The sequence below is a fragment of the Pteropus medius genome, unplaced genomic scaffold (genome assembly GCF_902729225.1).
Source record: "Pteropus medius unplaced genomic scaffold, Ma_sr-lr_union100, whole genome shotgun sequence".
NCBI lineage: Eukaryota > Metazoa > Chordata > Mammalia > Chiroptera > Pteropodidae > Pteropus > Pteropus medius.
In genome coordinates, this window is record NW_024349797.1 from 20,626,843 (window position 1) to 20,649,866 (window position 23,024).

The following is a 23,024-nucleotide window of genomic DNA, read 5'->3' on the forward strand; positions in this document are numbered from 1 at the left end:
GCCCTCAAAATCTGGCGGGGGCCGGTGGACACCAGGACCATCACCCCAAGGCCCCGTCTGCTCCACGTCGACCGCGGCACACATCTCAGAATAAAATTTTCAAGTTTCTGACAACTGGGCAGGAGACAGAGAGGTGGGCGGTGGGTACACACCCTCATCTGCCACGTGGGTTTCCCTTCCCGCGAAAATGACCAGCAGTCTGGCCGGCTGGACCCTCGGGGGAGGTCGGGGCCCGGCCTGCCCTCCAGCAAGTCAGGGTTTCTGATCTCAGAAGAGGTTTGGGGTGCAGGAAGAGCCTCAGCCACACAGCCAGGGGAGGTCCAGTTGTGGAGGGCTGGGGATGTGAGGAGGGGCCTCAGAGACACAGGTAGTCCCCCACACCCCAGCCCAGCTTCGGGATCCCCGGCTCGTCAAAAACGGCTCCCTGAAAAATACCCTAACTTGCTCACAGACTTTCATACAAGCTTTCCCCCTCCCCCACCACACACACCTCTCCAGCACTCCGAACACTGGGCTCAGAAGGCCGAGTCTCACTCATTCAGAAGCAAAAAAAAAAAAAAAAAGACCGACCAAGGAGCAAAACGGCCTTCACTTGTGTTCACGGATCCCGTCTCTCCCTAAAAGGTAACTTTAAAAAAAAGCCGAGTCCACGACGCCAAAGAACGGGGCGACCTATGTTTTGGTAAATAAAACAGTCGCTTTTCAAAAATACAGATTTACCACGCCATACAGCAATCCCTCTAAACAACTCGACACATTCAGAAGAGTCTACAGAGCTGCAAATGCCCTAAGTCCTCGCAGCCGCAGCGAGGCTCGGAATAACGCGATAGGGAAGGAAGCTTCCTTCACCGCCCAGCACAGAGGATCGTTTTATTTAACGCTACACTGCACGGAAAGGAAGAGGGACCCTCCCTCCACACAGGACAGCGCACTGCCAGCCCCTCCGTAGGACCTTCTCCGAGGCTGACAGCAAAATAGCAGGGGCAGAGCTGGCTTTCAACATCTCATTTCCAAGGGAGACATTTAAACGTGACCCCGTTGGGTTTTTTTCTGGTTTTTTTTTTTGGTTTTGTTTTTTTCCTTAGCAGCACGTCCATTTCTGAAGCGCATGGGGTGACAATAACATTGCATTCAACTTTCTGGAGTCATTTTTGCGTGTTGTTTTAGTAGATCACTCATTAGAACGTTAACAAATGTATTTGTATTTCAGCAGTTCAGTGGAAGGGGGTCATAAAAAAGTTATAAAACAAATTTTTTTTTTTTTTTTTTTTACTTTGGTAATTTTTTGTGTGGTCTACAAGTTCATTAATAAAACAAACTGGCTAATAATTCAAACTAAACAGATTAATACGGAAAAAAAAAAAGAATGAATTTCTTGAATTTCAGCAACTACACAAAAGACTTGCATATGTGAAAATGCAGGACGCAAAGTCCCCCTGAATGTAGCACCATTAATCAAACCTTGATCTGGTGTCACTTTTGCCAGTAAAAACGATGCTGCTCCCCCCTCACCCCCCTCAGTGGCTCGTGCAAGAAGTGTGTCCCTCTGCTCTCATGTGTCTGCAAATAGCCTGGTCGTGGCACTTTCTATACATGCCTTGGGGAAGCCACTGCTCAGGGGAGCCAGTAAACACACGCTTTTCTTGGGGAGGGGGACAGAACAGGAGGAGATCTCAACAACATTGGCTCCCTGGGAAAAAAAAGATTTGTGGGAGGAGAGGAAGGCCAGGGGAGGGAGGGGAGGGGAGGACACGGACAGGCAGCCCCAGGCCTGACCATGCGAGTAAATAAAGGACGCTGCGAAGTGAAAAGCCATACTCGGAGCAGCTGGATGACACAAACGTTCACTCCCGGTATTCTTCTGTGCCCGCTCCCCATTAAAAAATACTGTCAGTGTCCCTGCATCCAATGCCACCTTCGGAGGAGGACGCTCTGCCGGCATCAATAACTTGGCCGCGCGGTGCAGAGCACAGTCCCCAAATAGCATTTATTTTCCCTTGTCCTCACAGATGTGACACAGCATTAAACCTAGAGGCCAAAGTCCTTGGAGAATTTCAGCTAAAGGTAGGACCTAACCGGACAGCCAGAGGGTCCTTCCTTAAGCCATGGGAGGCACAGGACACAGTCCCCAAAGGTCAGGAACCCCATCCGTACCCTCCCCCAGATATATTTTTTTTCAAGCATTGTCATATTTCTGGTCTGTGTTTCATTACAGCTCGTGAAACTCCCCCCAAGTTCCGAGGCACAGGATTGGGGATTTCTAAAGTGGATGTTTTGAACGGTTTTCTGCAGGCCAGAGGCCACTGCCCAGCCCCAGGCAGAGAGGAGAGAGTGCCACTTCATCTCTGAGTTGTCGAATGAGCTTGCCGCAATATGCTTACAACTGGCTCAATTCAAACATTAAATGAAGTAGAGAAATCATCAGATAAATTGCTAGCCCTCGGTACTGGAGAGCGAAGGCTCCTTCAGCTGATGACAGCGTAGGCTTTTGTCTGACCTAATTTATTTCTCTTTCAGGTTAGAATAAAGCACTGTCGCAGGGTAACCTCTGCTGCCCAGATACTGAACTCGAGCACAGGACTCGGGGTTAACTGTGCTGTCTCCAGATGTCTCGAACTTGAAGAAGAAGACATTATAGATCCAGAAATCCCGTGATCGAAAAGCACACATATTCCCCAGCACTGGATTACGTGTTTAGGGGAGAAACAGTGTCATTAAAAGCCGTCCATTACGAGCCCTGTTCGGGGTGACAGGTATTAGCAACGCTGGGTCTAGCAAGCAAACAAAGTTTCGCACATTATTTGAGTTGGCATTTTATATCTTGAGGGAAGGATGCTATTTCCCTCAGTACTGTGGGAACATTATCTAATAAATGGAATTGAGAATCCAAGTGTTATAAAATCTGAGCGGAAAGGACTTCCATTCATCGAGCCGTTCTAGGTACACGGCTCCCAAAAGCAGCCATTCTCTGCTGTCCCCTGCGTCTGTGACATGCAACACAGAAACAGACAAAATGACGCACTCTCTTCCCGGACCCCCTTGCCCGATCATGAATCCCTTAGCAGCCTAAAGGAATTTTTCAGAAGGTCAAGACCACAGCCTGATCAGGAAAAACACAGCCATTCAAAATTAACCATTTTAATGGTTTTAAAAAGAGAGAGAAAAGAAAAATGCCCCCATCTGCCAAGTAAAGGGCTTGTAAATCAATGCCGATAGCTTGAAAATAGATTTCTCAAACTTATATTCTCATTTTGTCCCGCTCGAATCTCTGCAGGAAAATCAATATTACAACTTCACACTTAAGACATTTTGCAGCAACGTCAAGGGCCTCGCCGCGGAAGGCAGGCTATTCCTAGCCCGTCTCCGCCAAGGCGCCGAGCCATGACACGGGCGCCGAGCGCCCCCTAGCTGCCAAGTGGCGCCAGGCGCGGTGCTGCAGGCTTGCCATCAACCAGAAGCCAATGCAACTGAGTTTATTTTGGAAAGTCTTTTATCACAAGCAACAGAGATTGCAAAGCGACCGAGAAGGGAGATGAAAAGGAAAAAAGAGAAGCCTGGTGCAAGCCGTGTCCTAAGCGAAAAGACAGCGCCGAGAGCTCCATTCTGATAAGGCGCTAGAAACCGGTGCTCTCTGCAGTCCGAAACTGGTATCTGTAAACGGACTGACTGCTCTGCCTGCTTCCATTCCCCCCGAGACGTCATGCTAATTGTTGCCAAATGCACCCAAAGTCGGCCTTCGCTTGGGTCAGGAGGACCCGCGTGGTCCTGCACAGCGGTCAGCAAAGCGCCACACCCAGCCCTCTGGCCTCAGCCACCTTCCACGTTCTAAGGCCGGTTTCACCAAAGCAACCGACATTCACTCCAGCACTTGAGAAATGACTCGTTTTCTGTTACGAAATATTCTGAAGGCCAGACCAAAAAAAAAAAATCGCCAAGGCCAGAGCACAGGCAGACCCTCCTTCTCAAAAGAAAAAGGAAAAGAAAAGAAAAAAAAAGGGGGGAACGGAAGAAAGAAAGAAAAGGAGAGGAAAGGAAGGAAAAAGACAAGAAACACGCATCTGTACATCATATTCGGGGAGGGCGAGAACACCCTTTAAAAATATTAGGGGTTGTTAAAATACGCTCCCGGCTGTTTTCTCTCAGGTGTGAATTACAAATGAATAAAATCAGCCTGGCATAACACCTTCGATGAACACCTTCATTCTCCCATGGAGTCAGAGCAGCTGACTTAGATCACACTTCTAATGATATGGGGTTTCCTTCTGTGCAGAAGGGACACAAACTTCGCTCCCCCCACCAAGTACCAAAAAAAGGGAGGGAGGGCACGTCTTATGAAATTTATCAGAGGCCCAATTTTGACAGATACGGAAACAACTGGAGATCTACTATACCCTGGGGAGTTAAGATCATTGTGAGCACGGCCGCCTTCCAAACACACAGCTAAAGCAAAACCTAATTTAAAGGGCAACTGTGGCATGAACGCAGCCTAACTTCCGAGTCAAATCCTGGGTCTCGTCCTGCAAAATCATGAATTCATACGGAAAAGTATTCATCTTCCAAGGAAACCTGTTGGTGGGTTGTTGAAACATCACCTGCGTCGGACTGGTGTAATTTACCACAGACATCTTATTTTCTCCCGAAAGACTCAGCTCCCTCGTGGACTGATGTTCGTACCCCACTCCACTCACCCTGTCTGGCACGTCCGCTCACAGCCCTTCCCTCTGCCTGGTCAGACACTGTCCCTCTGCCTCCGGTCCTCACCATTGTCACTGTGTTGTTTCGTGTTTGTTTTTATTAATAGCAGTGTCTGTCCTTCAGTTTTAAAAGCCATATCCATCTGGGTCAAACATTTTGAAACAAACCAGAAGCTCAGGTTTTCATCCCCAGCTGTCTCCTTCATGCCTCCCCCCTCTCCTCACTGGCCCTGTCTGTAAATTGAACTAGCTCATTATGGATCCCTTCTCTGACTGCCCCAAGATTATCGAGGCTATTTGTGTGCTCACGGTGTTTCCCAGACCATCAGTTAGCCTAGGTTGCATCATCCCTAAAGAACCTGAGGCTGCTGCTCCGCAGGCCAGCGGGCTGCCACCCAACTGAAGATGCACCACGTCGTAGGTGGTTTCTTTCACATTTAAAATCTAAAACGTGAACCCCAAGTGGGGGCTGTGACAGCACCCATTTGGCTGGCCAGGGCTCCAGAGCACCTTCAACCCACGGCCGCCGTGTCATCGACGAAGGGCATTTCCGCAGGCCATGCAGCCTAACCTGCACCCAGGTCTTGCCTTTCTCCCGCCTGTGCTCACACCTTCCCGGTGACACAGGACAGACAGAAAAGCCAGCTGCTTTTCGATCATAAACAGCCTTGTCTGGAAGCTGGTAGGACCACTCTCCCTGCTTAAAGCCCTGCCCATGCTTCGGGCTCCATGTGCCCCGAAAGGCGGGCAAGACACCCTTTGCCCTCTTGTGTCCTGTCCCCACCTTTCTCATGCTTGGCCTCTCTTTTCCCTCCCTGCCCCTGCTCCAGTGTCAGCCGGCTTCCCCCAGCACCACTCCGAGCAAGGCTGAGAGAGACAGAGAGAGACGGGAAACAAATGAAGGATGGAAGGCTGTCGCACCACGCACCCCTGGCCCCCCACACCCAACTGCCACCAGGTCAGGGCTTTCTCCTGACGTCCCAGGAATGCCAGACGAGGGGAGAGCGAAAGCACAGCAAACCTACCTGCTTCTTTCCCCCTGACACACAACTGCACGCACGCCTGGCTCCATTTGCTGCCAGCCTGGCAATGCCACCCCCACACACACCTGACTCCCCTTCCCTTCCCCTGACCCCCCAACTTCCCCTCTCATCAAAAACAACGCCTTGCCTTGTGGAGCAGAGGCTGTCTTGGGACCGATGCCACCTACCATTGGAGAAATTAAGTCTGCAACTAACAACCACTCACTATCTAAGAGGATAAGCAGTGATTAGATTAGATGTCAGCAGGTAAAAAAAAAAAAAAAAAATAGGACCTTGCTCAAACCAGGCTCAAATCTGATTGCAAAACATTTGGTTTTAAATGCAACCAGCGAGTTGTCTTTCATGTGAGGATGGTGGAAAATAAAAGAGAAGTCCTCTTCCCTTCCTCCAAAAAGGCATCCCTCTCCCAAGGTGAACCCCAGTTTAAAATCGATTTCCCCCTCCCCCCAAAATAATAATAAATCCACAAATTCTTACTAACGTATCTGCCGTAACAAAGGAGAGATGGCAGCAGCAACTGCTCCGAGCAGATGGCTCCTATGCTGGGTTTTCAGGGGAGGGGAGAACCCCTTTATATATTTATTTATTTATTTAAATTTTTTAAAATATAACATAAATATTCGGCTCTCGGCCGCCGCACAGCCAGTCCTGGCGGCGGCTGGGCGCGCAGCTCTCTCCAGCCCCGCGCGGGCAGCCCGGCCCCAGCCCGACGAGGTGCCAGGACGACTGCAGGAACTCGACCTGCCCGCGGTCTCGCTGGCACCAGAGGATGTTTTATTTCTACTGCAATAAAATTTAAAAAAAAAAAAAATAGCAGCGGAAACCCGGTAGGCACCGCGAGGGAAAGGACCGCGGGGGAAACGCTCGCGCGCCGCGAAGCAGCGGCCGGCCCGGCGGGCAGCGCCGCGAGCCGACCTTCCGCACGCGGCCGTCCGGGCGCCCGGGGCGGGCTCCGCGGCGGACCCCGCACCTGGGCCGCTCGCGCCCGCCGTCCCCCTCCGCTCAGCAACCCCGGCGCGGGCGCTGCGAGCCGCCGCGTCTCTGCCCCGCCGCCCGACTCTGCCCGCCCCGCCGCTGGCTTGAAATCCGCACCGTTCCGGCCGGTGGATTTCCGCGGCGACCTGCCTTGTTTATTTAGATCGAGAAGAGGAAAGATACTGAGATGGAAGGATGTGTACGAGATTGATAGGTCTCTCTCCTTTTCTTTTTCTTTCTTTCTTTTTTTTTTTTTTAACTACTATTTTACAAGCACATCCCTCTCTTCCCACTCCTAGCTGACAACCCTCCCCCCCCACCCCCGTGGCGGGGATTTTTTACCAGCCCCCAATCCCCCCACCTTTTTTTGGAGTGGGGGGAAAGAAGACAGGATCATCCCAGGAGACGGCGGAGGTGGGGAAATGGTGGGGGGTGGGGGGGCGTGCAGGAGCCCGGCAAAGAGCCGCGCAGCTGGATTCTTTTGCAAATAGCGAAAGGAGGGGAGAGAAAGGCGGCCGCGGAATCCTAGGACCCGCCAGGCCGGGTGCAGCGACGGGGGACTCGGAGCCGGCGGCCGCCGGTCGCCCCGCGTCTCCCCCAGCCCGGCGCGCACCCCGCTCTCGTCCGCCCGCGCCGTCAGCGCGGACCCACGCGCTCGCCACACCCTTTTCCCCACCTCCTGGCTCCCCCCTCCCCTCCGCTCCTCCTGTAGCAGCCCCCTCCTCCCTCCTTCCCCAAACTCCGCCACCAGCGCCGCCGTTGAGACACCGCCGGCTCGGGAGGGCTGCTGTCCAGGCTGGGCTCCAGGCAAGCGCACACACACACCTCCCCAGCTCAGCGCTTTCCCTTTGCTCCCCGGTCTGGCACCTGCTCCTGGCAGGTGGCCCTGAGGCCGGAGGCGTCTGACCGCTGGGCGGGCGCCCCTGACTCCCCGAGCTGCAAGAAACTTTCCTATGACCCCCCTGCCTCCCCCCATTGCCAAGGCTCCCCACGATTTGAGCAGGCCAGCCTTCATGAGCCGGCGGGCCGCCCCGGCGCCCGGCCCGGCTCGGTGTCCCCAGCCCCGGGCGCCCGGAGCCCCATCCTCCGGCCCCTCGCGCGCACGCCGCAGACACTTACGGGTGATGAGCTCCCTCTGGGACAAGTGCTGCGGGTTGCCCTGTTTGCGGCGGGACATTGCCCCGGCATCTATTCTGGCATCGCCCGGAGAGCCGCTCTGATGGGGGGAGCCGGGGTAGGGGGTCCGAGCCGCCGCCGCCGCCGCCGCTGCCGCCGCCGCCGCCGCCGCCGCCGCGCCTCCTCTGCCCGGGTTGGTGTTTTGTTGTGTTTTTTTTTTCTTTCCCTTCCTCTCTTGCCCTCTCTTCCTCCTCTTCTTTATTTTGCTCTTTCTTCTATGCTGTTTTTTGTTTTGTTTGCAAAAAGAAAAAGAAGAAAAAGAAAAGAAAAAGCTCTCGATCTAAAATAGGAGAAAGAGGCAAAAAAAAAAAAATCTGCTGTTGCTTGCCGCGGACTGGCTGGTTTCTTTAAAAATATATTCTTTTGGAGGAAAAAAAAAATCCTTTGCGCTTCTTCAAATTGCTCGGCCTCCTGGACTTGCACACGTCTTCTTGAACTTAAACCGGATTTTGCACCGGCTCCTGACACTTTCAGGGTCTGGTAGGTGGAAAGCGCACTTCTACCAGGAGAAGGGGGGGAGAAAAAAAATGCAAACAAATAAAAAATAAAAGAAGAAAAAGAAAAGAAAAAAACGCAAAGAAAACTTGGGGACTTGTCTCGTACCCCCTCACCCCGCCCCCTCAAAAAACCTAAAGCAATGTAGAACTGCCCAGGTTCGGTGGTTTCTGGGTTTTCTGCGGGCTGCCTGTTTTTTTCTCGGAGACTGACCCTTCCGAGGCTCTGGGGGGACTCCAGGAGCGGCTCCTTCCCAGTTCACCTGGCAGGCTGGCGCCGGCCGGAGAAGCTGCCGGGTCCCCGCGAGCGCTCCCCAGCGCTCCCCTGGCGCCGCGGGCCCGAGGGGAGCTGGGCTGAGGGGCGGCTCGCCCAGTGCGCCTGGGTCGGTGCGGGCGCGGACTGGGAGCTATAGATTGCAACGTGAAGATGGCGGAGTCCGGGTTCTCTGGGAGCTCTCGGTCTCTCTATGGCTGGGGCTGCCTCTGTACAATGGGATAAAATTCAAGTTCAAGTGCGGACGTGACGTTTAATCTGCTCTAGAGACAAAAAGACCCAGAGAGTCGGAGCACTGGGGGCGACTAGCGGTGGCTTTTTAACATTGTACCCTGTAAGAGAACAAGAAAGCGCACACACACACACACACACACTCGCGCGCGCACGCGCGCGCACACATACACACTCGCCCGTGCGCACACCCGCAATCCAGGCCGGCCACACGTGCAAACGGCGTTTTTGTGCACGCATCCACTCGTGCACTGGCACCGCAAACGGGGGACCGGGGACACGGTGGGCAGGATTTTTTAAATAAAAGAAAATCTTGTCCCTCCTCCCCTCCTGGGAGCAGGACCCCCTGAGAAGGGGGACAGAGTGCGGTGTGTGTGGAAGTTGAATCAACGCCAGTCTCCACCCACTCACCGAAAGCTCTTTCGGACTGGGGGTGGGGGGTGGGGGGTGGGCAACAATGTGCAAGAGGATTGAGGTGGACAAGGACCGGGGGAGATGGTCAAACGCTTCAATTCCCTAGAAAAGTAGCTTGGTTTTTACTTTTTGTTTTATTGCGGGACCGGGTTTAACTTCTAAAAAGTGCCTCCTCGTAAATCCTGATATCACAAACTCTGGGAGAGAAGCGGACAACATTGAAAATACTAAGAGGAGAGGGTTGAGGTCACATTTGGGGGAGGGGGACACAAGACCATGTTTCAGTCCCATTCCGTAAGGAGTGTTCACCCAAATCTGTGCGCTCTCTCCACCTCGCCCCTTTAACTCCTAGGGGTCAAACACGGACCCCACCCCCTAAGGCCGGGGTCTGCGGGAAGCCTGGGGATACCGAGGCAGGGGTGCTCCACGTGGGAGAGGAACTTGAACAAGCTGACCGAGAAGTAGGTGTGGCCGGATCTCTGAAAATACTCGGGTCCCCCAGTTCCCTCCTACTCCCTGACAATTACTGCAACCTGCAAGGAAGAACATCCCCACCCCTTGCCCCGTGCTCCTCCACTTGGGGCAGGATATGAAATCGCCGAGTCGACTGGAAGGGACACAGCTGCCATATAAGCCGTTTAATCTCTTCAGCAGAGTGAGACTGCAGGCAGTGGGAGTTGGCAGGGGCAGGCCTATGTGGTGGTCCGGGGACAGGGCCAGGGCGCGGTCCGCGCGGACATACCCCTCCCTGCCTGGTCCCTCCCCAGGCCGCGGCCGATTTCTTCTATTTGATGACCTGACCTCTGGGGCCGGCTGGGCGCGCCACGCGGCTGAGGCGCTCTCCCTTCTCTGGGTTTCTCTGGTATGAGCCGGGAGGCGGCCAGGGCGGGTCAGGGCCTGGCTCGGGGCTGGGCTTGGCGGGCGAGCCCAGCTGCATCCACCCCACCCCGCCCCCAGGCCCGGCTCCGGCGGCTTCTCCGGAGCGAGGGGCTGGGCCGTGACGCCTCAGGGCGCTCCACCTCCCTATGGGCCTTTTCCTTCGGGGGCACACTGGGGTTTTGTTCGCCCCCTAGGTCTTGGGTGGAGCGACGGCACCAACAACTTAACAGACCTCAGCGCCTATTAGGGAGGACAGAAGGAGCTCCCTGCCCAAACCACCCCCCAAAAACTAACAATAAAACGCGCCCTGGCATGTAGTTTTGCGGATGGGCAGCAGGGTCGCGGCCAAGCGAGTGGAGAGTGGGCTATGGAAGGGGGGGGCGAGTCGGCAGTTCCCACCCCCGAGGGCGCTGCACGCAGCTGCCCACCGCCCCCAACCCTCACCCCACCTCCACGTGGTCCCAAGTCTAGAAGCACCCCCCTCTCCTCCCATCCCTCCCCACCGCGAAAATCTTTCCAGGAAAGTGGCCTAAGTCAGAAAAAATGCCCACACGCACCTTTAATAAACTTCCTAAGAAAACTGTAAACCGGCCCTCCCGACTCGCCCAGATTCTTAAATTTGGGGAAGCAGTTAGCGCGCTCTTTCTGAGAATCGGCCTTGTGACGTCCAGAGAGGGTTAGCGGTTTGCCCGAGGTCACACAGCGCATGGGGCAGCTCCGGACTCAAATCGCTTCCGCACGCATGCTGCGCGCGCCGCCTGCGCCCCGGCGCGCGAAAGCCAGACCCTCGACCCTCGCGCTCCGGGGCTTGATTACAATGAAGGGGGACTCGGTCTGAGGCTGGGGGGCACGAGGCAGCCCCCTCCGGGAAGGGAACTCTCAGCGGGCTGCGCGGGGAGCTCAGGGAGCACGGCTGCAGCTGCCACCTCCAGCGCGCTCTGGCGGCGAGGTCCGGGGAGGGGGCGCCCCCACCCCACCCCTGGCAGGAAGTAGCGGGCAGGGGGCGGCGCGGGCCGCGAATGACCGCGGAGCACTTTCTCATTGGCCCCGCGCTGCCCCGACGGCGGGAAGAGGGACGCGCGGGCGGGCGGGCGGGCGCAAGGCCGGACACGCCACCGCCCGCCGGCGCGCTCCACCTCGCGGCGGCTGGGGAGAGGCGGCCCGGGCCCTGCCCAGCCCGGCGCTGGCCCCTTCGCCCTCCGCCGCCTCCTCCTCTCCCGAGAGGCGGCCGGACGCAGGCAGCGAGCGATCCCAGCTGCGGTTCCAGTCTCCTTTTTTTCCCTCTGCCCGTCTGGCACGGGCATCATTAGCGCTGAAAGCTGTTAATGTCTGGTCTCACAGCTCCCCCTTTAGTCTTGCTGCGCTCTCTGTCTCCCGTTCCAAGCCGGATCAATAGCCGCCTCTCCGCCGACCTTGACCTCTCCCTCGACCCCGCCTGGCTTCGGCAGCTGGCCCACACTAATGTTTCTCCACTCTTGATGCCCAGACAACAGGCGGGCGGGGAGGGAGAGGGTGGTGGAGCTCCGGCCGCAGCCCAGTTCCCACCCCCTCCTCGGGACCCCAGGCAGCAGGGGATCCGGTAGCCTTCTGAGAAGGTCACTGCACACGCACACACGCGTGTGCGCGCGCACGCACACACACCGCCCGTCGATCTATCAATCCTTTGTTTAGAATAAAAGTCACTCCATCTCCAAAAGGGGGGGGGTGGTTTGCAGGTGCTTAACAGAGGAAAATATAAAAGAAAAAGTGCAGGTACACGTGTGGTCCTAAATATTACACAACTTCACACTCATTTCTCCAGCACCTGCTGCAGACCTACTGTGCGCTAGGCCCAGAGCTGGGGCTTTGTGCAGACTGGAATTAGACGAGGAGAAATGTCATTTTCTCACCTCTTAAAAAAAAAAAAAAAACAGCAATTAAAAGCTTTTTTAACTCACAAATATTCCCCTGCTTTTTTTTTTCTAGCTTCACAGAGCGTTCCAGCACAGAATCCGACATACTCTCAGTCACTTTAAATTTCTTTATAGAGGAATAGTTCAGAAATCAGAAATAATTTCATCAAATCAGGGTATATTTTTATTAACTCGTGAAGGGCTCTGAGTCCCTGTGAGTGCCGCGTGTAACACACCCATGCAGTGGGGGCAGATGAAGCAGACACATGACCACGCCCTCCCTACCCCAACCCCCCCCCAGTCAGGCTTCTGTTGAAAATTCTTTGAGCTAATAATCGATACTTAACTCTTAGCTGAGGTGGGGCTCTATATGAGATTCTATGATATCTTTCCTTTTCCGGGCTGTTATATTTTATATGATGTCTTTACAAAAATTTGGAGTCGAGATGAGTCGTATGAGTAGAAATGGGAACTCCCAGAGTTTCTGCAGAAAATCTGTGCGAAGAGGAGGCGGATCTTTTCGTATTCCCAGGTGTGGGGCCCACTCAGAAGCAAACTGTCTGCTAATTTCTATTCCTCGGGATCTATAAACGCTATTGACTGAGACAATGAGGATAAACGCATTGATCTGATCAGTGGATTGACTTGTTTTAACTTTCGAGGAAACCGCAGTGGAGGTACTAAGCAAGTCCTCTTCATGTACACATGAATAAGGCTCCCGAGATGGCCCTTGTCTCCTTCCTTACAGTTCTCGAATCTCCAGGAGCTATCCAATCCAGAAGCATAAAAGGACAAAGGAGGTCTTTTGTGCTTCCTGGCATGTCTTCTAGAATTCTTTGATGTCATTACTGAAAATTACAGCGAATTTCTAAGTGCCAGGAGCGCTCCGTTAAGGCTTTGCTGGATTTGGAGGAGGGTTTTGTACAGTCACTTTGGAACAGAGGCAGGACCATGACACTTGCCTTCCAACAATTATTTGGTTGATTCCCTCCAGGTACTGAATTTAGGGCTTTTGTTAAAACACGGCGCCATTCGTCCAATATGTGTTTCTGCAAGTAAAACTCGGGCTTAATACAGTAGTAGATTGCCAACTGTCGCTCACCTGCGTGAGGGATAGTTACGTCCAAGGAAATCTAAGAGGCACCATTGCCTGCCGCCTTTACAGCTGCAGCCTGCAAGGGGTTAAACCGAAAATCCCTGCTCCTGATTCATGTATTATTTTCCTTTAAAAAAAAATACTTAACCCAGCTCTCCGTATATGAAAAAGACTCACACCCACATTGCATGTTCCTAGCTCTGTCCCTGTCATCAGAAATGATATTGAATGGCTCAGTACTAGAGGATCTGGAACTATTTCTACAGCTTTCTCACCTCATTTGGAATTTTCTTGCCTTGCTAATTTTAATTCTTTCGTTGAGTCATCAATTCAAATTTGGTAGGGACTGGCATCACCCAGTCGGTCGGCTTGGAAGAAATGTTGTTCACGAAGATGATCCGATCGCATTAAACCCCACCACCCCTCACTTGCACACAGATCACAGCGGGCTGTGGGGGAAGGTGTGTGTGTGTGTGTGGGTGGGTGTGTGGGTGTGTGGGGTGTGGTGGACGGAAGGGATCTCAGCTGCTTTCCTTCTTGTGTCTGAGTTTCCAAATCGTATAGCTGACAATGCGACACACGCGCACACACGTACACACACCCCAGTCCGAATTCAGGGGTCCAGGACTGTCGATCTCCCTATGGAGAGAATAGACAAGGAAAGAGAAACAGAGTTAAAATGGTTCATTTGGGGGAAAGAACCAGGAATCAGAAGGGAATTTTCAGTCCTGACTCTGGCTGTCACAACTGCTTGCTACAGTGAAGTGTCTGGTGATCGGGAGTGGGGAGGGGCTGAGGGTGGAGGCAGTAATGATCACCTTCTAACAAGGGTTTTATGAGGCTGTGAGGATTAATTAGTTTGTATCCTTAAGCAGTTTGAGAAAGAGGAAGTTTCAGTAAATGCTAAGCTAGAGTCGTAGATGAATCTGACTCAGTTAGAAGCTCTGCACCCCCACCCCCCACCCCCAACCCAGGCTCTGAAAACTCCTGTCTGTGCTGAGATGCACTACAAAGTGGTGGAGAGGAGGAAGGAAGGAGAAGCGCTCGCTTAGGGGAGAACAGAGAAGGAGAGAGAGGAGGGGGGGATGAGTCAGGCGAGCATCCTCCGAAAGGCATTAGGAATGAAACGCGGCAAGGGGGCGCTTACCGAAAAATAAAACCAACAACCAGCCAACACCTTGCTTCAGCCATGCCTTCCAGAGCTGGAAAAGAAAAAAGGGTTCTGGGAGATCTTGTCTGCTGTCTTGTAGTTCTAGAAACAGCCATGTGTGCTCTCGAGTGAATTCAACAAAGGTAGTTGGCATCCTAGGAAACACTTCAGCGGCGTTCCCTCGGACAGAGAGGGACGGAGGTTGCAAGATGGCAAACGAGCCTCTAGAACACGAAGTTTGAACTGCAGGAGCGTTATTGGAGATGGAATAATAGATCTATAGTACGCGGAAGTTATAGAAGTTGTTCTGTTATGCGCATATTAAAACGTTGCATCTGCTTGAAGACGCACTTTTGGTTCAATTTACAAGGCAGACAATTTGTTACAACAAAAGATAATTAATACCATCCGGGGAAAACCGAGACGGTGGATTGCTGTGCATTCTGGTACAGTGTATTCATTTAATCTGGGTCCTTTTTAGAAAAAAAAAAATGATTTTACTGTGATTTTAAGCTTTGGAGATAGTTGAAACAACAATGGCTTCTAAAATATGGATGTAGCAATAACATTTCCCATTCGAACTTGCGACAAAGCCCCTCTGCCTGCCTCTCTCTTCCTCTCTCCCTCTCTCTCTCTCCCTCTCTGTCTCTCTCTCTCTCTCTCATTCTCTCTGTCTCCCACATGCATCCCGAAATGGAACTCTGGACAGGAGCAAAGACACCCAGCTCTGACCTGTCTCCAACAGTCTGCAATGGTAACAGGGCAGATTTACGGTCAATTTTTTCACATCTGAATTTGGGTCTCTGGATTCAAACCAGCGGATGCCTCGGCCATGGGGATTTAGCACAGGCATCTGCAGCCTCATTATTCGTATCTGCTTAACAGGAACAATTAGAGAACTGAAGAGTGAGGACGCCTGTTTGGGGACCGTTTCGGTATTGTACCCAGACCACACATTTCGGCTGGAAGGAACACAGTAATATATAAAGCATTAGTGAATTTAACACTCCGCGTTGTGTTTGGGGAATCGAATTGTCGATGTTTCTGGCAAGAACTCATACTCCAATTGAAATCTATCAAACACCTTAATTAGCTCCGGGTACCTGAATGCACCCAATCCAGAAGCAGGTCAGAAGGCATGTGAGGGGAAGGGCAGGGGCCTCACAGGGGCGCATGGGCCTCCCCTGTTCCCCAGGGTCCTGTGGCCTCGGTTTCCAGACCGGGATACGTGGGCAACGGTGGGAAGTCAGACAAGCCCTAGCTCTCGCCCTGGCCGCCACAGGGGACGTGACTGAGGGCATCTGGATGGTTCGCGGGGTGTTGGCTAACGGGATGGGAAGAGGCCACGGCGACACAGAGCTGTTGCCGACAGTAGCTGGAGCCTTTTCCTCAGCCAACCGTTCCACCTGGACCTCAGTGCAAATTATTGTTTTCAATTACCACCTGTGTATTCCTTCCCATGCAACTTATTGATGTAAAATTACAGCCACACCGGTATAAATAAGTTATGCCGCAGTTGCAAAATGGGAGAAATTTTGTTGTAGCAATTATGTTCAGCAAGATGACAAAATAAATTTCCAGAGCTGTGCCTGCAGTAACCTGGGGAATTTAAACCTCATAATTTCCATTCATTTCAGATAATTTGGAGTAATTTCTATATGTAATAACTTTGTAATGAAAAACACAGCGGTACTGAAGTGATTTCACTCCGTTTTTTTTTTTCCTCCTATGGTATACATGGCACAAAATAAATGATAAAAATAATATTTCCTTTTTATATGTGTGTGTGTTGAGTAATTCCTTCAGCAAAAAATCATAAACTAATACCAGGACTAAATCTCTGTCCGCAAAATGAAAAATAAATTGAGTTAAAGAAAGTGAAGAAGTAGGAAAGGCTGTGGATGTTTTATTGTGAGTTTATTGAATTGTCTTATTCCCATGCTCTTCCTGGTCTCTAAGGGGTACAGTTCCCAGGTAAGGGGCAAATGCAGACCAGCCGCAGACTCCCAGGAGGGGACTGCGGGGACACTAGCTAGAGCGTCCGCCCAGGTGGTGACTTCTCGCCCAGAAACCGCAAGGCAGTGCCGTCTACTCCTGCGATGAACTGGGCCGTTCCGAGTTGCTTTTTCCCACCAAGGTCTTCAAGGGCGACTTCCGCTATGAGTGGACTTGGCCTTTTAGGCTGGGTAGCGGTCACGTGGGTCCTCCTTTAATTAACGACCTAGCGGGGTGGCGCTACTTTCCCTCGCTGCACCTGCCCGACCTCTGGCGGTGACAGCTGCCACTGAGGGGCACAGCCCCCAAGCCTGCGGCATAAGCCGGGGGAAGCTCCTACTGAATTGTTAGAAGTGATGCGGACAGTGGCCACTTTAGCTCCCAGGCCATGCAGTTGGCCTCACCCACCTCCTCAGCTCCCATCGAGGGTCGCCTCTAAATGAAAACGAGAGGCTGGGTCTGGATGCGGCGTTCACCCGCTAAACCCTGCCTGCCAGGAGTGATGGCCAGAGCAGCTCTCAGCCGCCTACTCTCCAGCCAAGAAGGCTGCCTGCTGCCGTGAACTAGATTTTCTCGCCCTGCCCTGCAAAACCCTGCCACTGAACGCAGTCGGGGCCACAGACCTAGAGTCTCGGAGTGTGTCACAGGCTCCTGATGGCTGGGTGGTCTGGGGCGGGAGAAGAGAGCATGCCTGCCTCAGGCTCAGTGAGCTTCCTTGTCAGACAGCGGTTGGATCGCCTGTGGGGTGACCGTCTGAGCAGTGGAGCATGGGCCTTGGTGCCCGGCTCAGTCTTTGGCACCCAGCAGTCCCTTCATAATAATCATGGCCGTGACTTATCTTTCAACAGCACGCGTTGACGGGATGCCTACTATGTGCCGATCACAATGAGGGCTGCTGGGGCAAAAGACAGCGGTCTGTGTGATGGTGAGCACCCAGGTTCCTCGGTTCAAACCTGGATTTGCACGCCACCCTCCTCCATGCAGGCAGGGGAGAGCGGCAGTCCGTGACAGACTTACAGGACCCGAGTAGTTATAGTGCAGCCCATCGACGGCCTCCGGGCCCTGTCCCAAGCACCACGGGGACACGCGGGTAGGGGCAGGGTCTCAGACTCCAGCGTCATTCCAAGGCTCTCGAGTCCTGCTGAGTCAAAGATAGGCGAGCTAATGACACGGTCGGGCAGCTTATCTTGTCTAACCCTGGAAAGAGAAGGGTCGTCACACCCAGGAGCCCACGGCCAGTCGCTAAGAGGCAGGGCCAGAATCAACCCCAGGCTGTCGCTGGGGACCACCGCTTCCCCAGTCTCTCCCAGACCTGGTGCCTGCCACCCCACGAGGCCACAGCAGGCGGCTGGAGACTCCACTGGACGTGGAGCTAGAACCACCAGAGCAGAATCCATGCGGGGTGCGGACGCCGAGGCGCAAAGAGAAACGAGGTCTGAAACGGGACTCGCGGCAAAGGTTTGGGTTTCGGTTGTTCTTTTCTGTTTTTTTTCATCTGGGACAGCGACATCCAGAGAAATGTGACCCCGGCTCGAAACAAAGTCGTCGAGGCAGGATGAGATGGGGTGAAGGAGGAGAGACAGCGAAGACCCGGAGAGGTCGCGCGTCCGGAGGGCTGAGCAGAAGCCGTGGGCCTGAAGTGCAGAGCGAGGCGGCGGGGCGGACAGAGCGGCCGCTGGGCCGAGACGAACCGCCACGATTAGTACACGCCGTCGCCGAGTGCACAGCCCTTTCACTCCCTGACACGTCCATCCTTCCGGCAGCCGTGAGCAACATGCGAGACGGGACACAAACAGCTCGATGCCCGGCCGGGGAGGTGGGGACCCTCCTCTGTGCCTCGCGTGCTCTTATATTATACCCAGGACGCTGTGAGAATGACGTCAGGTCGTCTGCCTGAAAGGCCCCAGCACGGGGCACGGCACAGAGTAGGCATTTAATAAATCGTAGATATTATTATTATTATTATCACGATTATCACGTAGGCCTCATGAGGGGGTCGAGAGGAGACGCGCACCCAACGCGGTCTGCGGCGCACATTCCAGCACTTCCATTTCGGAACTGAGAAGAATAATTCTCCCCGGATTTCATTCATGCGCATATTCAGCTAATATCGATGAAGCACCTAGTTATGCGCCAGGGACCAGGCTAACCTCTGGGTATTCCCAGAGGAAGACATCAAAGGCCACAGCATGTCACCGGGCTCCGAGCTCCTCACGGACGCCAGAGTCTGCCTTCTCTCCTCTCCCCGGGCTGTTGGCACGTAGTAGGTTATCAATGAATGAGCCAGCGAGGCCTCCATACAAGACCTAACGCATCTGGAGACTGGCACGTGGACAAAGCTCACGGAGCGGAGGCTGGGAAGAAGCCCCCGCATGTCAGCAGCCGTCGTCTCAGAGAGGGGGGCCCGAGGGTCACCGTGCATTTCCTTTAGTCTCCAAATCCTCCACAGTCGGCATTTATGGCTAATATAATCACCTCCCCTCAAATTACAAAAAGTTGTGGCGACTGTGCTTTGGCAGGAGGTGGAGGGGGCGGGGGGCGATAAATAGACCACCAGCGGGGGCGGGGGAGAAGACTGGACGGAAATGCAGCAGCGACGGCTGCCATTGTACCAGGGTTATGGACTAGAGAGTCTTTTAAAAGAACCTGATTCCCCAAACCTCCTATGAAGACTTGCCATACAGTTTTTACAAAGTTTTGTAAAAGAGTCAAGAGAGCAATTCTTGGGCTGTAAAGAACAGCTCCGTGGCGAGTGTCTGGCCTTGAGATGAGGGCACGGGAAAACCCCATCTGGCAGGGGACCGTCACGGGTGCAGGAGGGTGGCAGGACCAGCTTTTAAGAAGCTGCGTTGATTTTCCCCTCATTCCATTCTGTTCGGAGATCTCCATCACTCAGAAGCGCTCACTGAGGCCAGACCCTCTAACGTCCAAAGGGGCCGGTTTTAAATGCCACCTCTCCCCACCCTCTGGGGACACAGACCTGGCTCTCTCCATCCTGCTGGGCTCTATGCTGGGTGCACGCCAAGTGTGGGCACTTTTAGACACTCGCAGTGAAGAATGTCCTCTTGAAGCTTCCCCCTCCTTCCCACCTTCTGTCATCCGGGGAGATAATTCATTTATGCAGCTTTCACAGAAGACTGACATTTTCGACTTTTTTAGCAGAATAAATTCATAAGGTAAATTAGGGGGTGGGACCCCTAGTGTCCTAGGCAGATTCAAACTGGTAATTACAGAGGCCTAATTATGTATTCACCACGGAGCCTTCTGGAACAAGGAAGGCTACAGGATGGTTCTTCCTCTTCCTGCAGAGGACCTCTCCAGCAAGCCTTGCTGGAGAGGCACATTTGTCACCAGCACCCATGTCCTGATATTTGCAGAGAAAACCCTGGCCCTACTCAGAGCACCAGATTTTTCCCTAAGGGTAATGAGGTCAAATATTTTTTTAGATCAAGAATCCTGACTTAGAGAAAATAAATCTTTCTTATAAAGCAGTTTTGCTTGTTTTTGTTTTGGGTTTTTTTTTTTGTTTTTTTGTTTTTATCTTCCCTAAATTCCTCCTAAAGTTCTAAATCTACATCTACTGGCCCGTGGCATCAAAATTATCGTCATCACAGCCTTTCCCGTGCTCACCTGGGTGCTCCTTGCGGTGGGAACTGTGTCTTCTACTCTCAAGTTCATCAGAGCTCGGCCCGAGGTCCGGCCTCAGTGCGGGCACTGATTGAAGGAAGAAGTACCCAAGGGCCCTTAGAAGAGAAAGATCCTGGGCCCCGGCAGAGTGGGGACCTGGGTGCGAACCAGGCCTTGCTCACGCATCCCTGTGTGACGCGTGTTTGCCCGTTCTCCCTCATTCCTTCTCCAGTGGCCTCTCTGCTCCCCAAGCATCTGACCGTTCACTTGGCAAATACGGCTCGAGCTCTTTGGGTTGAAGTGTGTGTGTCCCTCCTCCAAATATGTTGAAGTCCTAACCCCTGTCCGTATCTGTGACCGTGACCTCAGTTAGAAATCGAGTCTTTGCGGATGCGATTGGTTAAACGAAGGTGACTTTATACTGGATGAGCATAATCCAACATGACCGAGTCCTTATAAGAAAAGGAGAGGTCACACAGAGGGAGACACACAGGGGAAAAGGCCATGTGTTCCCAGAGACGAGGAACAGCACGAATGCCCAGCAGCCGCCAGGACCTGGAAGAGGACGAGAAGGATCCGAGGGGGCCCGGCCCTGCCGACACCTCGATTTCAGACTTCCGGCCTCCAGAACTGACACGATAACATCTGTGGTTTTAATCTCCCCAGTTTGTGGTACTCCTGTCACAGCTGTTCTAGGCCAGGCCATGAGGGCACGACAGGGGAGCAGAGCTGGACAACACATGTGAGGACCCTGCCCTCACGGGCTCAGAGGCCCCGGGCCTGTCCTGCAGCCCATGAATGTCGTCTTTATGTGTGAAGAGAATGTTGGCAAGAACTGTTGGCCCTCCTCGTCCCTCCCAAAAAGAGCAGCAACACAGGACGATCGAGGCCTTGAGGCCGAGATGATGGCGGGTTCCTCCCTCTATCCTGCACGCCCGCTCACCCACACTCTCATCCCAGCTTGCGCTTCGCATGCACTTCGAGGTCCAGGTATAATGGCAGAACTTGGGGACAAGCAAGACCCCCATGGAAGAAACATCTGGAGACTAAAAAGCCTTTCCAGAGGCCCTCAGATCTGCCCGCCCCCCCCGTCAAGTAAGCACACTCAGCATCTATATAAAGTTGACTCCAAAAGAAGCCTGCACCCCTCTGAAACAATCAGCCACTAGAGGTGTTAGCTTGGTTTGTGGTTGGGTTTCATTTTCTTTTGGGGTTTGATAAGCAAAGAATAAAAACAAGAGACAACAAAGAACTGAACGCTCTGTAGCAACGGTAGCGAATCTAGGGAAAATGGAACTAAATAAAAGACAGGCATCTTGGGTTTATATTGAAACTATTTGGGGTATAACAGAGTCTAGAACACTGCCCTCCCCACCCCCTCCCGTACACACACACACACACACACACACACACACACACACACACACACCTGTGATCCTTCAGGCAAATAAAGCCAGCCCTGCTCCAGCACATGACAGCACGTGGAAGATCAGAAAGGAGCCTCTTTACCTTTCTTCGCCACGTGCCCTCTTCGGAAAGCTCAGGCGGGGGCAGGACTGACTTCTGCTGCCTTGGGTCCTGTGTGTGCAGCGTGGGAGGGCGAACAGAGAATTCACACTTCTGAAAAGTGCTGGGTTCACACCCAGACACAGGGCTTCTGCAGCTTTGACCAAACGCACGCTTGTATGGCGAGGTGATGTAATTTAGGTAATGGGGCGGGGTGCGCTGTCTTCCTGTTAGACTGTGAACCTCCAGTGGAGTAGAGTCGTGGGGTCGGGGTTCCAGATGAGAACCGACACAGTCTGTGCGCCTACTGTGTGCCAAGCACTGGCTGGACGTCTTACATCAAGCCCCCCCTCAGTTAGACATAAAACTGAGCCATGCCGCTTGTCCAGCAGTACGTGGCCAGTAGGAGTGAGTCAGGGCCCAAAGTCAGGTTTCCCAGGGGCCCGGGCACCATCCATCGCTACATCCCCAGGCCGGCCAGCATGAGCCAGGCCGTACTGCGGCTAAAAGGTTTTGCACAGGAATAGTGTGGCGTCCCTGCCATCTGAGGCTTTGCTTGTTGGCAGCTCTCCTGGCTCTCTCACCACCTCTCATGGCCACAGCAGGGAAAGAGGGTCATCGAAGAGTCACCCTGGCTCTTACCTGCCTCAGCCCATGAGTGACACACCTGTACTCACAAGCTATTGGCCAGAGCTAGTCATGTGACCCGACCTAATGGCAAGGAAGGCTGGGAAATGCAGACGAGCCCCTGAATATCGGAGGGCTGTGCCTGCTGGACAGCATGTCCAAAGACAATGTGTCCTTCAGATACCGTGTCTTCAATAAAAGGGCAAATGAGCCTTAACTAGAAATTTCCTCAGCGGTCCAAGTGGGGAGCAGGAGAACGGCTTCGTGACAGCAACTACGCTCCTGCTTTGTTGCATAACTTACTTAGGGTTCTTTTTCTGAGCCCATGGGCTTTTCCCCATCCTCTGAGATTCGCTGACGGCCCTGTTCCTTGAATCTGCTCTCTCTGTGCTGGCCTCCGCCACTTCAAAGAAGTGAGGTGACTTCTGGGTAATACAGAGGCCACGGTCTAGATTTTATTACTCATTGTGCATCTTGTCATAAGGAGCAAACAAACCTGCAAGACTTGGAGGTGACCTTGGACAAAGCCACTTACAGGCAGAACCCCTCTCATCCAGAAATGTGTCCATTTGACATGCCAATCAAGAGACTTTCTCACTCCGGAAGGTGTGAGCTAGGTGTGTGGGATAATGTAAAACACCCAGGCTTCACTCCGAAGCCTTCAAAATAGTGTTTGATGGATGGATTTGGAACAGAGAACTTTTTAGCTGGGAGGAACCGAGAGGTGATGCCGTCCACCTACCTCGGGGGGCAGTCTGAGGCCAGGGAGGAGGAGGCACCTGCCCAGAGGGTGTGCCTGGGCTGGGGGTGGACCCTCGTGCTCCTCCCAGGCCCGTGGCTCTGAGCCAAACATCCCCAAATCCCTTTGCAATCTGTCCACAAGCAAATGAGAAACAAGCTGGGGAGACACCGTAGGACTTTGTCTCTGTTAGGCCTGGCGAAGGCTTGAAA

At 53.3% G+C, this 23,024-nt stretch overlaps 1 protein-coding gene and 1 long non-coding RNA gene across 5 annotated transcripts in view; both read right to left on the bottom strand.

Annotated features, from left to right (window-relative positions):
* The window catches only part of BCL11B (BCL11 transcription factor B), an 89,939-nt gene extending 81,966 nt beyond the window's left edge, over window positions 1-7,973 (bottom strand). For all 4 annotated transcript variants that reach the window (XM_039884190.1, XM_039884188.1, XM_039884189.1 and 1 more), the window contains exon 1: window positions 7,832-7,973. In XM_039884190.1, coding sequence (XP_039740124.1) covers window positions 7,832-7,889 — 58 coding nt within the window. In that variant the 5' untranslated portion in view covers window positions 7,890-7,973. The remainder of the gene's footprint in view (window positions 1-7,831) is intronic.
* A 4,241-nt stretch (window positions 7,974-12,214) lies between these two features.
* On the bottom strand, window positions 12,215-21,537 carry LOC120619757 (uncharacterized). The gene is made up of 4 exons (XR_005657661.1): window positions 21,450-21,537; window positions 19,944-20,027; window positions 14,316-14,370; window positions 12,215-13,807 (listed from the first exon to the last, which is right to left on the bottom strand). It is a non-coding gene; the product is annotated as an uncharacterized LOC120619757 (long non-coding RNA).
* Between the last annotated feature and the right edge of the window lie 1,487 nt (window positions 21,538-23,024).